General features: G+C 45.8%; 1 protein-coding gene and 1 non-coding gene across 5 annotated transcripts in view; both read right to left on the reverse strand.

Annotated features, from left to right (window-relative positions):
- The window catches only part of LOC106600545 (sodium/potassium-transporting ATPase subunit beta-1-interacting protein 4), a 135,730-nt gene extending 133,898 nt beyond the window's left edge, over positions 1–1,832 (reverse strand). For all 4 annotated transcript variants that reach the window (XM_014191978.2, XM_014191977.2, XM_014191975.2 and 1 more), the window contains exon 1: positions 1,498–1,832. In XM_014191978.2, coding sequence (XP_014047453.1) covers positions 1,498–1,551 — 54 coding nt within the window. In that variant the 5' untranslated portion in view covers positions 1,552–1,832. The remainder of the gene's footprint in view (positions 1–1,497) is intronic.
- A 6,338-nt stretch (positions 1,833–8,170) lies between these two features.
- On the reverse strand, positions 8,171–8,240 carry trnav-uac (transfer RNA valine (anticodon UAC)). Its single transcript has one exon. It is a non-coding gene; the product is annotated as a tRNA-Val (tRNA).
- Positions 8,241–15,741: the final 7,501 nt, after the last annotated feature.

The following is a 15,741-nucleotide window of genomic DNA, read 5'->3' on the forward strand; positions in this document are numbered from 1 at the left end:
ACACATATCTCTCTGATTACACAAATCCACAAAGAATTTGAAAACAAACCCAATTTTGATAAAATCACACATCTATTGGGTCAAATACCACACTGTGCCATCACAGCAGCAAGATGTGTGACCTGTTGCCACAAGAAAAGGGCAACCAGTGAAGCACAAACACCATTGTAAATACAACCCATATTTATCTGTCTATTTATTTTCCCTTTTGTACTTCAACAATTTGCACATTGTTATAACAAGGTACATAGCCATAATATAACATTTGAAATGTATATTCTTTTGAAACTTTTGTGAGTGTAATGTTTACTGTTCATTTCTGATAGATTATAAACAAAAGTTAAATAAACAATTTCACTTGCTTTGGTAATGTAAACATGTTTCCCATGCCAATAAAGCCCTTTGAATTGATTTTAATTGAGATAGAGACAGCGAGAGAGAGAGATGACAAAATTCAGAATAGGGAGGGGGCACTAACAACAAGTTCACAGCTACTATGTGTAAAATGTCAAGTCTCACACTGATCACAACCGGGTAACAATCTCTTTCCAGCAGCTTTCAACTTGCTGATGGCCTTTTGCATTGTGGATCACAGGTTCTCATGGTGCTTCTGGGACAGATGGAAGCTTGCCCTCAAAACTACCATGTTGATTTATTTTCACTGAGATGGGATCACACACACCAACTCACTGTGTGAAAGTGGTTTGACTGATGTACTCTGATGTGCCACACATTAATGACTTTTGCTGAGAAGACACAATGGTGCTAGTGTTGCACAAAACACCAACAGGCCACTGTGTCAATGGTCACAAACATTGGATCACAGTACACACTTGTAGGCTACAGTAAAATAAGCAGAAGTGTGAGAACACGTCTTTGAAAAAGTGTCATGTAATTTAACCCGGTGGCTGCCCACTGGGCGCAGATTTAAACTCAACGTCTATTCCACGTTGGTTCAACTTAATTTCATTGAAATGACGTGGAAACAACGTTGATTCAACCAGTATGTGCCCAGAGGGATAATGCCATAGTGGTGCCAGATATATATACATTTTGTATAAACATGATCTGGCATTAGGACTAGGAGGACCACACTGTAGCTTGTGGTTGAGGGCGTGCAGTGCAGAATGCTCACACCACTCTTGAGTCTTGCCATATGTCCCACATAAATCGCAGAGTAGCCTATCCTCGTGTAACCGACAGGGTGAACGAACAAAACAGTGTGCTACAGGTGTAGGTTAGTTCGGGCACATAATACTTGACGCCAAATAGTTATGTGTATCCTCCATAAGTTAGCACCATAACTAGACTAATAAATCCACACACGAAAGCACCGGTAGTAAAATTGGCCAATGTTCGAAGTAAAATTACAAAAAAATTATTTAAAAGAAATGTGTGTTTCACCCAAAACCGATTTCAAATGTCTAAACAAACATAAGAAACAGGGCAAATTCCACTTGTCGTGTTAGGCTACAGAAGTAACGGGCCACCACTCACCAGCTGAATCGAGCAGAGAAAGATGAGCGTGCATCGACCGCTGCAGCACCCCATTGTGTCAAAAACAAAATAGCACTCGAGAAACGGCAAGAAAATGTCCTTAGAACGGTCTACACTGGGTCACCGGATATCACGGATACCTTTAAATACAAGGAATGGCTTCAAGCTCGGTCCACTTTGAAAACTGCGTAGGTAAGCTGCGGGCTCCGGCATCCCATGGTTTTCTGTCCCCAATGAGTGCTTTGTGTATGAAAGGGGTGGTTTAGGTTTATTCTACCGCCAGCTTTCGAGTTGAGTAGTTGGATTTCACGCCGGTGCGTGTGCATGTGTGTGTGTGTGTGGAGAGTATAAGAAGGGGGAGGTGGAAGGGGCTAGTCGAGGGCGTCAACAAACTAACGGTGCCTTGTGGCACTATTCTGTGTTCTCACCTGGTCCCTTTAGTGCTTTTTCCAGAGTTTAAAACCCAATTTTCAATCATTGTAACTATTTTCATAACCTGTTGAATTGAGTACACAAGTATGCCAAATATGTTGGATATTTTTTAATATAACCTACTACTTAACATTTGAAGAGCGGGATATTTTGCTTAAATCTTTCAACGATTTGTTTACAAAAATCATTATAAATTCTGGTATGGGTCAAACCTAAAAGTAAAGTATTAGCCGTGTCAGCTACTGAATTGCACCTCTGAGCAACTGAGAGACGAGACCAAAACCTTGATGACGGAACTTAGGCGCCACACTCTGGTCATTTGACGCAATTACACACTCACCAACAGCGCTAAGAACGCCTTCCATCCTCTTCCTGTATTTCTTCTGATGACCTCTAATAAAATACTAGCCTATTTGTGCCTGGTCTTATTCATCTTATTCTGTATTTTAAAGAAACTGCTGACTATTTACCAAATGTGTATAGGGTTAAACTCATGTGGATTGATAAACAACTGACAAGTCACCCCACCCGAAAGGTAAATGCAATCAAATGCATCATAAAATATTCAGTGATGAATGAAGCTATAAACATCCACTGGTAGAAGACTAAGTGGTAATAGACTATATGACAATAGGCTCCATAGATTGTAGGCCTCCATCAGTGGTGTAAAGTACTTAAGTAAAAATACTTTAAAGTACAACTTAACTAGTTTTGGGGGGTATCTGTACTTTACTATTTATATTTTTGACAACTTTTACTTTTACTTCATTACATTCCTAAAGAAAATAATGCACTTTTTACTCCATACATTTTCCCTGACAACCAAAAGTAGTCGTTACATTTATAATGCTTAGCAGGACAGGAAAAGGGTCCAATACACACACTTATCAAGACAACATCCCTGGTCATCCCTACTGCCTCTGATCTGGTGGACTCACTAAACAGAGAACATCCCTGGTCATCCCTACTGCCTCTGATATGGTGGATTCACTAAACAGAGAACATCCCTGGTCATCCCTACTGCCTCTGATCTGGAGGACTCACTAAACAGAGAACATCCCTGGTCATCCCTACTGCCTCTGATCTGGAGGACTCACTAAACAGAGAACATCCCTGGTCATCCCTACTGCCTCTGATCTGGTGGACTCACTAAACAGAGAACATCCCTGGTCATCCCTAGTGCTTCTGATCTGGAGGACTCACCAAACAGAGAACATCCCTGGTCATCCTTACTGCCTCTGATCTGGAGGACTCACCAAACAGAGAACATCCCTGGTCATCCCTACTGCCTCTGATCTGAAGGACTCACTAAACAGAGAACATCCCTGGTCATCCCAACTGTCTCTGATCTGGAGGACTCATTAAACAGAGAACATCCCTGGTCATCCCTACTGCCTCTGATCTGGAGGACTCACTAAACAGAGAACATCCTTGGTCATCCCTACTGCCTCTGATCTGGTGGACTCACTAAACAGAGAACATCCCTGGTCATCCCCAGTGCCTCTGATCTGGAGGACTCACCAAACAGAGAACATCCCTGGTCATCCCTACTGCTTCTGATCTGGAGGACTCACCAAACAGAGAACATCCCTGGTCATCCCAACTGTCTCTGATCTGGAGGACTCATTAAACAGAGAACATCCCTGGTCATCCCTACTGCCTCTGATCTGGAGGACTCACTAAACAGAGAACATCCCTGGTCATCCCAACTGTCTCTGATCTGGAGGACTCATTAAACAGAGAACATCCCTGGTCATCCCTACTGCCTCTGATCTGGAGGACTCACTAAACAGAGAACATCCTTGGTCATCCCTACTGCCTCTGATCTGGTGGACTCACTAAACAGAGAACATCCCTGGTCATCCCCAGTGCCTCTGATCTGGAGGACTCACCAAACAGAGAACATCCCTGGTCATCCCTACTGCCTCTGATCTGGAGGACTCACCAAACAGAGAACATCCCTGGTCATCCCAACTGTCTCTGATCTGAAGGACTCACTAGACAGAGAACATCCCTGGTCATCCCTACTGCCTCTGATCTGGAGGACTCACCAAACACACATGCATTATTTGTAAATTATGAGTTTTGGAGTGTGCCCCACGGCTTTCAGTTATTTAAAATAAAATATATATACGTCCCCATCTAGTTTGATTAATATAAGGAACTTGAAAGTATTTGCACTTTTACTTTTGATACTTAAGTATATTTAAAACCAAATACTTTTAGACTTTTACTCAATAAGTATTTTACTGGGTGACTTGCACTTTTACTTGAGTCATTTTCTATTAAGGTATCTTTACTTTTAATCAAATATGACAACTGGGTACTTTTTCCACCCCTGGGCTCGTTATAGACTGTATAGAGAAGAGAGTGAGAAGAGACGTGATAGAAAGCAACGTCTCCGTAGATTTCAATTTGGGTATATGAGTGAAATATTTTCACGTACAGTACATTAGGAAAGAATACAGACCCCTTGACTTTTTCCACATTTTGTTATGTTACAGCCTTATTCTAAAATTGATTAAATTGTTGTTTTTCCTCATCAATCTACACACAATACCCCATAATTACAAAGCTAACACAGTTTTTTTAGGATTTTGCTAATATATATAAAAATTTAAATATCACATTTACATAAGTATTCAGACATTACTCAGTACTTTGATGCAGCACCTTTGGCAGCGATTACAGCCTCGAGTCTTCTCGGGTATGAAGCTACAACTTGGTCATCAAGGCAAATGTTAGCTACTAAGAAGAATCTCAAATATAAAATATATTTTGATTTGTTTAACAATTTTGGTTACTACACGATTCCATATGTGTTATTTCATAATTTTGATGTCTTCACTATTATTCTACAATGTAGAAAAAAGTCTAAATAAAGAAAAACCCTTACTCTAAAATAATTTAATTATATTTAGAGTAAGGCTTTAACGTAACAAAATTTGGAAAAAATCAAGGGGTCTGAATACTTTCTGAATGCACTGTAGGTGCATTTAATGTTACTGATCACGAACATTGTCTCTAGGCCTTACCTCAGTGTTTCCTATACCAAGGGGTGCACATTTGTTTTTTTTCCTAGCACTACACAGCTGAGTCAAATAATCAAAGCTTGATAATGAGGGCAAAAAACAACATGTGGATCCCTTGAGGTCCCCAGGACAGAGTTTGGGAAACGCTGCCTTACCTTGTGAGGTAGAGCCATTGCAGAGGATCTTGCAGTCAGGAGGCAGACAAGGCCTACCTCCGAGAGGATCAACACCATTATGTGTAACAGCAAATTTGCTAGTGTGAAAATCTCAGTGTTAAGGTAAAAAGTGTTAATTCTGAGTGTTGATTCTAGTGAGCTTAACACAAGTTGGATTGACATTTCCACTACATGCGGTGTATAAATGAAGTGTTATTTGAATCACAGTGGAATCAACACTGCGTGGTGTTGTTGTTAATCAACTGTGTTGAGCTCACTTCCGTTAACTCGTTCATAGTGAGAAAGACATGGGAAGGGCCTTATTATCATTGTTCCCAGAATGCTTTGTTGTAGGCTGACTTTTAGAATATATTTTTTTAAATATCAATGTTTCTGCATGCACATTGATTAATTAATCTTATACTATACAAAGATAAATAACTTGCATTTTTCAAAACGAATCCAATCTGTTAGGGGTTGGATATATTGCACCCATTACTGAGATGGTTGTTGCGATTTACATGGTTTAGGTGGTCTTGTTTGTGTAGTTCTCCACCATAGCAGTTGTTCTGAATGCATGTGGTTGGTTATCCTCTCTCTGGCTGGATTCTGAAAGGAATAACTGATCACTTTCCAAACCAGCTTATTGTGACTTGCAATATGTTAATCATGATCCCAGATTATCAGACCTAGGCCATAACTAAAGGCCTAATGACGTTTATGCTGCCCTACAAAAGCAAAAACTACACTTTTGGTGAACATTTTGTTATGACTGAAATCAGGCTTTCTACTTTCTGTTTTATCTTGTGACAAAGTGTCCTCATTCAATTATATTCATGATTGCACTTTGGATTTGTTCCACCTTGTTTTGGCTGCAGGTACCCGCTCTGCCATACAAAGGCAAAGAGCTACGTAAACAGGGAAACTGAGAAAATGGCTTTAAAGTTTATTTGCTGTCCAGCCAAATAGCGAAATGATGCTTCAGGGTTACTACAATACAATATTCAAAACATGAAAACATAACCACATTAAACCATTAAATAAACATTTACATTTACATTTAAGTCATTTAGCAGACGCTCTTATCCAGAGCGACTTACAAATTGGTGCATTCACCTTATGATATCCAGTGGAACAACCACTTTACAATAGTGCATCTAAATCTTTTAGGGACGGGGGGGTTAGAAGGATTACTTTATCCTATCCTAGGTATTCCTTAAAGAGGTGGGGTTTCAGGTGTCTCCGGAAGGTGGTGATTGACTCCGCTGTCCTGGCGTCGTGAGGGAGCTTGTTCCACCATAGGGGTGCCAGAGCAGCGAACAGTGTTGACTGGGCTGAGCGGGAACTGTGCTTCCTCAGAGGTAGGGGGGCCAGCAGGCCAGTGGTGGATGAGCGCAGTGCCCTCGTTTGGGCACTCATTTGGGCACTCGTTTGGGCACTCGTTTGGGCACTTCAGAGCCTGAAGGTACGGAGGTGCCGTTCCCCTCACGGCTCCGTAGGCAAGCACCATGGTCTTGTAGCGGATGCGAGCTTCAACTGGAAGCCAGTGGAGAGAGCGGAGGAGCGGGGTGACGTGAAAGAACTTGGGAAGGTTGAACACCAGACGGGCTGCGGCGTTCTGGATGAGTTGTAGGGGTTTAATGGCACAGGCAGGGAGCCCAGCCAACAGCGAGTTGCAGTAATCCAGACGGGAGATGACAAGTGCCTGGATTAGGACCTGCGCCGATTCCTGTGTGAGGCAGGGTCGTACTCTGCGAATGTTGTAGAGCTTGAACCTACAGGATCGGGTCACCGCCTTGATGTTAGTGGAGAACGACAGGGTGTTGTCCAGGGTCACGCCAAGGTTCGTAGCACTCTGGGAGGAGGACACAATGGAGTTGTCAACCGTGATGGCGAGATCATGGAACGGGCAGCCCTTCCCCGGGAGGAAAAGCAGCTCCGACTTGCCGAGGTTCAGCTTGAGGTGGTGATCCGTCATCCACACTGATATGTCTGCCAGACATGCAGAGATGCGATTCGCCACCTGGTTATCAGAAGGGGGAAAGGAGAAGATTAATTGTGTGTCGTCTGCATAGCAATGATAGGAGAGACCATGTGAGGATATGACAGAGCCAAGTGACTTGGTGTATAGCGAGAATAGGAGAGGGCCTAGAACTGAGCCCTGGGGGACACCAGTGGTAAGAGCACGTGGTGCGGAGACAGATTCTCACCACACCACCTGGTAGGAGCGACCTGTCAGGTAGGACGCAATCCAAGCGTGGGCCGCGCCGGAGATGCCCAACTCGGAGAGGGTGGAGAGGAGGATCTGGTGGTTCACAGTATCAAAGGCAGCAGATAGGTCTAGAAGGATGAGAGCAGAGGAGAGAGAGTTAGCTTTAGCAGTGCGGAGAGCCTCCGTGACACAGAGAAGAGCAGTCTCAGTTGAGTGACCAGTCTTGAAACCTGACTGATTTGGATCAAGAAGGTCATTCTGAGAGAGATAGCAAGAGAGCTGGCCAAGGACGGCATGTTCAAGAGTTTTGGAGAGAAAAGAAAGAATGGATACTGGTCTGTAGTTGTTGACATCGGAGGGATCGAGTGTAGGTTTTTTCAGAAGGGGTGCAACTCTCGCTCTCTTGAAGACGGAAGGGACGTAGCCAGCGGTCAAGGATGAGTTAATGAGCGAGGTGAGGTAAGGGAGAAGGTCTCCGGAAATGGTCTGGAGAAGAGAGGAGGGGATAGGGTCAAGCGGGCAGGTTGTTGGTCGGCGGGCGGTCACAATACGCAAAATTTCATCTGGAGAGAGAGGGGAGAAAGAGGTCAAAGCACAGGGTAGGGCAGTGTGAGCAGGACCAGCGGTGTCGTTTGACTTAACAAACGAGGATCGGATGTCGTCGACCTTCTTTTCAAAATGGTTGACGAAGTCATCCGCAGAGAGGGAGGAGGGGGAGGAGGATTCGGGAAGGAGGAGAACATTTACATTTTAGTCATTTAGCAGACGCTCTTATCCAGAGCGACTTACAGTAGTGAATGCATACATTTCATACATTTTTTTCTCCGTACTGGTCCCCCTACTGGTCCCCCGTGGGAATCGAACCCACAACCCTGGTGTTGTAAACACCATGCTCTACCAACTGAGCCACACGGGAGGTAGCAAAGAGCTTCCTAGGGTTAGAGGCAAATGCTTGGAATTTAGAGTGGTAGAAAGTGGCTTTAGCAGCAGAAACAGAAGAGGAAAATGTAGAGAGGAGGGAGTGAAAGGATGCCAGGTCCGCAGGAAGGCGAGTTTTCCTCCATTTCCGTTCGGCTGCCCGGAGCCCTGTTCTGTGAGCTCGCAATGAGTCGTGGAGCCACGGAGCAGGAGGGGAGGACCGAGCCGGCCTGGAGGATAGGGGACATAGAGAGTCAAAGGATGCAGAAAGGGAGGAGAGGAGGGTTGAGGAGGCAGAATCAGGAGATAGGTTGGAGAAGGTTTGAGCAGAGGGAAGAGATGATAGGATGGAAGAGGAGAGAGTAGCGGGAGAGAGAGAGCGAAGATTGCTACGGCGCAATACCATCCGAGTAGGGGCAGAGTGAGTAGTGTTGGAGGAGAGCGAGAGGGAAAAGGATACAAGGTAGTGGTCGGAGACTTGGAGGGAAGTTGCAATGAGATTAGTGGAAGAACAGCATCTAGTAAAGATGAGGTCAAGCGTATTGCCTGCCTTGTGAGTAGGGGGGGAAGGTGAGAGGGTGAGGTCAAAAGAGGAGAGGAGTGGAAAGAAGGAGGCAGAGAGGAATGAGTCAAAGGTAGACGTGGGGAGGTTAAAGTAACCCAGAACTGTGAGAGGTGAGCCATCCTCAGGAAAGGAACTTATCAAGGCGTCAAGCTCATTGATGAACTCTCCAAGGGAACCTGGAGGGCGATAAATGATAAGGATGTTAAGCTTGAAAGGGCTGGTAACTGTGACAGCATGGAATTCAAAGGAGGCGATAGACAGATGGGTCAGGGGAGAAAGAGAGAAAGTCCACTTGGGAGAGATGAGGATTCCAGTAACACCACCCCGCTGGCCAGATGCTCTCGGGGTATGCGAGAACACGTGGGCAGACGAGGAGAGAGCAGTACGAGTAGCAGTCTTATCTGTGGTAATCCATGTTTCCGTCAGCGCCAAGAAGTCGAGGGACTGGAGGGTAGCATAGGCTGAGATGAACTCTGCCTTGTTGGCCGGAGACCTGGAACTCCACGTGGGTCGTGCGCGCTGGGACCACCAGGTTAGAGTGGCAGCAGCCACGCGGTGTGAAGCGTTTGTATGGCCTGTGCAGAGGGGAGAGAACAGGGATAGACAGACACATAGTTGACAGGCTACAGAAGAGGCTACGCTAATGCAAAGGAGATTGGAATGACAAGTGGACTACACGTCTCGAATGTTCAAAAAGTTAAGCTTCCGTTGCAAAAACCTTAGACTAAAATGACTAAAATGATACAGTACTGCTGGCTGGTGAAGTAGGCTAGCTAGCAGTGGCTGCGTTGTTGACTGTGTTTGAAAGTGTAGCTGGCTAGGTAACCTCGATAGTTTCAGTACTACACCTTTATCATGGTACAAAGGCAACTATGTAGCTAGCTAACATAACACTAATCAAGACGTTCCTTTGTAATGTAGTTAGAAAAACAACAAGTTGGATAAACACATTGAGATTGTAGATACTGCACTTTGCCTTTGCATTACCCATATAGTTCTTTAAGGCCATACAAAGGCAGAGTGCAGTATCTGCATTTTAAGGGTCATATCAGTGGTTATGGTTGATATGCACACAAAAAAAGTTAACACGCACAGCAAACTGCATTGCATAGCAGGGGTAAGAACATGGAAATGGTGTGAAAGAACAGAAAAAGAGAAATAATGAATAAACTATACATTAAATAACAGTGAATGTATAGAAATGGACTGTATAAATATAAAGAAACATGTTACCTGAACATGTAATATAACCCAGTAATAACATACAGAGAGTACTAAGAGAAGCTACTGCTAACAGTAATAGTAAACACACACACACACATCTCAGCCATAACAGGAATAACCACTACTCACTTAGACCCACACACTCCATGAACACACTGCTGTAAATCCACCTCTTATCTGCACTGAAGGCAACGGCCATCGGGAGTGCGTCCATTTATAGGGATGCAAGAGCATGCATCGAACCTTATTAGCCAGTGCAGGACCAGCTAGTTGCTCTTAGCCAATCAGCTCATGTACAGCGTGTGGGGCATGTGGGCACCAGCTGATTGACAGAGACCACAGGCTGTGAGCTGATCAATATCTCCTCATGTGAGTAGAGATAGACTCAGCGGAGACCCTGCATCCTCTTCCTCCTCCTCCTCCTTAACCCTGACCCTCAACCTTCCATTCTCAATCTATACCCCTGCTGTCCACTTCCTCCTCCTCCACCTTAACCCTGACCCTCAACCTTCCATTCTCAATCTATTGTCCAGCTGTCCTCTTCCTCCTCCTCCTCCTCATCCACCTTATCCCTGACCCGTATCCTTCCATTCTCAATCTATACCCCCTACTGTCCCCTTCCTCCAATCTCCACCTATACCCTGACCCTTATCCTTCAATTCTCAATCTGTACCCCTGCTGTCCTCCTCCTCCTCCTCTTCCTCCTCCTCCTCCTCCTCCACCTTAACCCTTTTCCTTCCATTCTCAATCTACACCCCTGCTGTCCTCTTCCTCCTCCTCCACGTTAACCCTGACCCTTATCCTTCCATTTTCAATCTATACCCCCGATGTCCTCCTCTTCCTCCTCCTCCTCCTCCTCCTCCTCCTCCCGTATCCTTCCATTCTCAATCTATACCCCTGCTGTCCTCTTCCTCCTCCTCCTCCTCCTCCACCTTAACCCTGACCATTATCCTTCCATTCTCAATCTATACCCCTGCTGTCCTCTTCCTCCTCCTCCTCCTCCATCTTAACCCTGACCCTTATCCTTCCATTCTCAATCTATACCCCTGCTGTCCTCTTTCTCCTCCTCCTCCTCATCCACCTTAACCCTGACCATTATCCTTCCATTCTCAATCTATACTCCTGCTGTCCTCTTCCTCCTCCTCCTCCTCCACCTTAACCCTGACCCTTATCCTTCCTTTCTCAATCTATACCCCTGCTATCCTCTTCCTCCTCCTCCTCCTCCACCTTAACCCTGACCCTTATCCTTACATTCTCAATCTATACTCCTGCTGTCCTCTTCCTCCTCCTCCTCCTCCTCCTCCTCCTCCTCCTCCTCCTCCTCCTCCTCCACCTTAACCCTGACCCTTATCCTTCCATTCTCAATCTATACTCCTGCTGTCCTCTTCCTCCTCCTCCTCCTCCTCCTCCTCCTTAACCCTGACCCTTATCCTTCCATTCTCAATCTATACCCCTGCTGTCCTCTTCCTCCTCCTCCTCCTCCATCTTAACCCTGACCCTTATCCTTCCATTCTCAATCTATACCCCTGCTGTCCTCTTCCTCCTCCTCCATCTTAACCCCGACCCTTATCCTTCCATTCTCAATCTATACACCTATTGTCCTCTTCCTCCTCCTCCTCCATCTTAACCCTGACCCTTCTCCTTCCATTCTCAATCTAAACACCTATTGTCCTCTTCCTCCTCCTCCTCCTTAACCCTGACCCTCAACCTTCCATTCTCAATCTATATCCCTGCTGTCCACTTCCTCCTCCTCCACCTTAACCCTGACCCTCTACCTTCCATTCTCAATCTATTGTCCAGCTGTCCTCTTCCTCCTCCTCCTCCTCATCCACCTATACGCTGACCCTTATCCTTCAATTCTCAATCTGTACCCCTGCTGTCCTCCTCTTCCTCCTCCTCCTCCTCCTCCTCCTCCACCTTAACCCTTTTCCTTCCATTCTCAATCTACACCCCTGCTGTCCTCTTCCTCCTCCTCCACGTTAACCCTGACCCTTATCCTTCCATTTTCAATCTATACCCCCGATGTCCTCCTCTTCCTCCTCCTCCTCCTCCTCCTCCCTTATCCTTCCATTCTCAATCTATACCCCTGCTGTCCTCTTCCTCTTTTAACCGACTTCCATTTCAATCTATACCCCTGCTGTCCTCTTCCTCCTCCTCCTCCTCCATCTTAACCCTGACCCTTATCCTTCCATTCTCAATCTATACTCCTGCTGTCCTCTTCCTCCTCCTCCTCCACCTTAACCCTGACCCTTACCCTTCCTTTCTCAATCTATACCCCTGCTATCCTCTTCCCCTCCTCCTCCTCCATCTTAACCCTGACCCTTATCCTTCCATTCTCAATCTATACCCCTGCTGTCCTCTTCCTCCTCCTCCACCTTAAGCCTGAACCTTATCCTTCCATTCTCAATCTATACCCCTGCTGTCCTCTTCTTCCTCCACCTTAACCCTGACCCTTATCCTTACATTCTCAATCTATACTCCTGCTGTCCTCTTCCTCCTCCTCCTCCTCCTCCACCTTAACCCTGACCCTTATCCTTCCATTCTCAATCTATACTCATGCTGTCCTCTTCCTCCTTCTCCTCCTCCTCCTCCTCCTCCTCCTCCTCCTCCACCTTAACCCTGACCCTTATCCTTCCATTCTCAATCTATACCCCTGCTGTCCTCTTCCTCCTCCTCCACCTTAACCCTGACCCTTATCCTTCCATTCTCAATCTATACCCCCTACTGTCCTCTTCCTCCTCCTCCTCCTCCTCCACCTTAACCCTGACCCTTATCCTTCCATTCTCAATCTATACTCCCTACTGTCCTCTTCCTCCTCCTCCTCCTCCTCCTCCTCCTCCTGCTCCTCCTTAACCCTGACCCTTATCCTTCCATTCTCAATCTATACCCCCTACTGTCCTCTTCCTCCTCCTCCTCCTCCACCTTAACCCTGACCCTTATTCTTCCATTCTCAATCTATACTCCTGCTGTCCTCTTCCTCCTCCACCTTAACCCTGACCCTTATCGTTCTATTCTCAATCTATACTCCTGCTGTCCTCTTCCTCCTCCTCCTCCTGCTCCTTAACCCTGACCCTTCTCCTTCCATTCTCAATCTATACACCTATTGTCCTCTTCCTCCTCCTCCTCCTCCTCCATCTTAACCCTGACCCTTCTCCTTCCATTCTCAATCTATACACCTGCTGTCCTCTTCATCTTCATCTTCCTCCACCTTAACCCTGACCCTCAACCTTCCATTCTCAATCTATTGTCCAACTGTCCTCTTCCTCCTCCTCCTCCTCCACCTTAACCCTGACCCTTATCCTTCCATTCTCAATCTATACCCATGCTGTCCTCTTCCTCCTCCTCCTCCTCCTCCACCTTAACCCTGACCCTTATCATTTCATTCTCAATCAATACCCCTGCTGTCCTCCTCCTCCTCCTCTACCTTGGCGTTCTGTCCTGCTCTGTCTGGTTGTGGTCTGATCCATAATATAAAATCTTTTAAGAGCAGTCTCTTTCAGAGGCCTTGCTGGCTGTTTCTGTATGCCATGGCAGGTTCCCACCTCGCCTCTGCACAAGCGTGATAAATATTTTACACCTCTGCCCACTGAGCGAGGGAACAATTCACTTCTCATTTCATCACACACTCATTCCCTCAAATCCTTAAAAGCTCTCTCTCTCTCTCTCTCTCTGTCAATTCCACAAAAAAAGTTAAATAAAAATACATATTTATACATACATAAAATATATATATATTTATATATAAATAAATGGTGGGACCAACAACAATACAACAGCAATACAACAATTCCAACAACAATGGTAGTAGACCAGTGTAACGCTTGGCCGTAGTGGGTGCAGAGTCAGGAAGCAGAGACTGCAGGGTAGTGTTTTTTAATAACACAAAACGGCAAAACACAAGCCGCCCCAACAGAGAACGAGTGCGCACACAAAACCAAAGTGCCCAAACACATGGGACAGAACAGGTCGGCGCAAAATACTCACTCGCACCTCAAAATACAAATGAGCGTGCAATCACAAGCTACACACAGATCAAATAATCCCGCACACAGAGCAGGCGGGCCTCCTGGCTAAAATAGCCCGGCTAATCAGCCCAAACCAAAAACAGGTGCACACAATAAACGGAAAGGGAATCGGTGCACACAATAAACGGAAAGGGAATCAGTGGCAGCCAGTAGGCCGGCGACGACGAGTGCCGAGCGCCACCCGAACAGGAGGGGGAGCCACCTTCGTTAGGAGTCGTGACAACCAGTGTCGACATGATCTCTCTCAATCTCTCTCTCTCTCTCTCTCTCTCTCTCTCTCTCTCTCTCTCTCTCTCTCTCTCTCGGCCCAGCAGCCTGCCTCTCTCTACAACAAATATATATGGTTGGTATTTTGGGGGCAGTGGGTGTTTTGTCTGTGTTTTCAGAATACTGAACAATACCAAAGATGGTCTATCTATCAATAAAATGAGTCAATACAATGACTACAAACATACATTACGATCCAGAACTCTGCTCATGTGCTAAACACATGTTTAGTTAAAAGCAAGGATGTGAAGCGTGTGTTTCTTTAGAAACCATGTTTCTTCAATAGCAGGCCTGTTGTGTGTGTGTGTGTGGTACTGGCTGCTGAGCCCAGCCTAGCATGGATAATTTCAGTGGCTGAGCTCTATTATGACATTAAAGGGGCAGTGCAGTTAAAAACGTGATTTCCTGTTGTTTTTTTCATGATATTTCCACACCATGAGGTCAAAATAACACTGAAATTGTGAAAATAAGGATTATGCCTTTTTGAGCAAGAGCTGTCTGAAAGAAATGCCTGGAATTTCAGCCTATTCAGGTGGGATGGAACTTTTGGCTCACCTGAATAGTTTACCTGTTCATATCACAGATGTGCTGTTGAGGTTACGACGCCGAGCGCAGGGTTATAAGCTCTTGTCTGTGTTGGGTGACTTTACCGAAAGGAAAAGTTTTTGCTTCGGGGAAGAATTTGCTTCACGCTTTTCTTGATTAATCTCCTGTTGTAGCTAGCTTCACACGGCTAGCTGCAGAGACTTGCCTATCTTAGCTGTGCGGCTTAGCTAACCTGGCTAGTTCGCCGCAAGGCAAGCTATCCAACTGTCTACTTTTTTCTACCTGGAAGATTAGAATAACTAGTTCGCGCTCCCGTTTAGTTGAACCCTATACAGGCTTGACTAGACTGACCGGCCCCTGGTCATGCATCCATTGTGTTTTTCTTTGCTGCTAACACCCTCCACCAGAGAGTGCACAGAGTATCCCAAAGTGGTTTGTCTCCCATTCTTAAATCATGGGCTAACATCATGGATGGCTACCCGAGGCACAGCTCCTTGAACGTTCAGCAAGTGTGTTGTGGCAGCTCTCACATCTCTGAGAAACAAGGGGCTGAGAGGCTCCGCCAACATAGACGATTACCTGCTTTGCTCCCCATCCCAGGAGCAGAGCGGTAGGAGACACAGCTTCCCTTGTAACCCACCTCTCCGAGTTCAATCTCAATCAGAAAAAGAGCTGTTTGGTGCCAACACAGAAAATAGAATACCTAGGTGTAATGCTGGATTTTCTCTCTCTAATCAAGCAACACTTTTGGGAAGACTGCATCGCGCCGTTCTAACAGTGCCTCTCCCTGTTCCACCTGGCACGCTCGGTCAATTTCAAGACGTGCCTCCGAGTGCGGGGGTTGATGGCGTCCACCATCTCAGTAGTA

Source organism: Salmo salar, chromosome ssa03 (assembly GCF_905237065.1).
Source record: "Salmo salar chromosome ssa03, Ssal_v3.1, whole genome shotgun sequence".
Taxonomy (NCBI): Eukaryota; Metazoa; Chordata; class Actinopteri; order Salmoniformes; family Salmonidae; genus Salmo; species Salmo salar.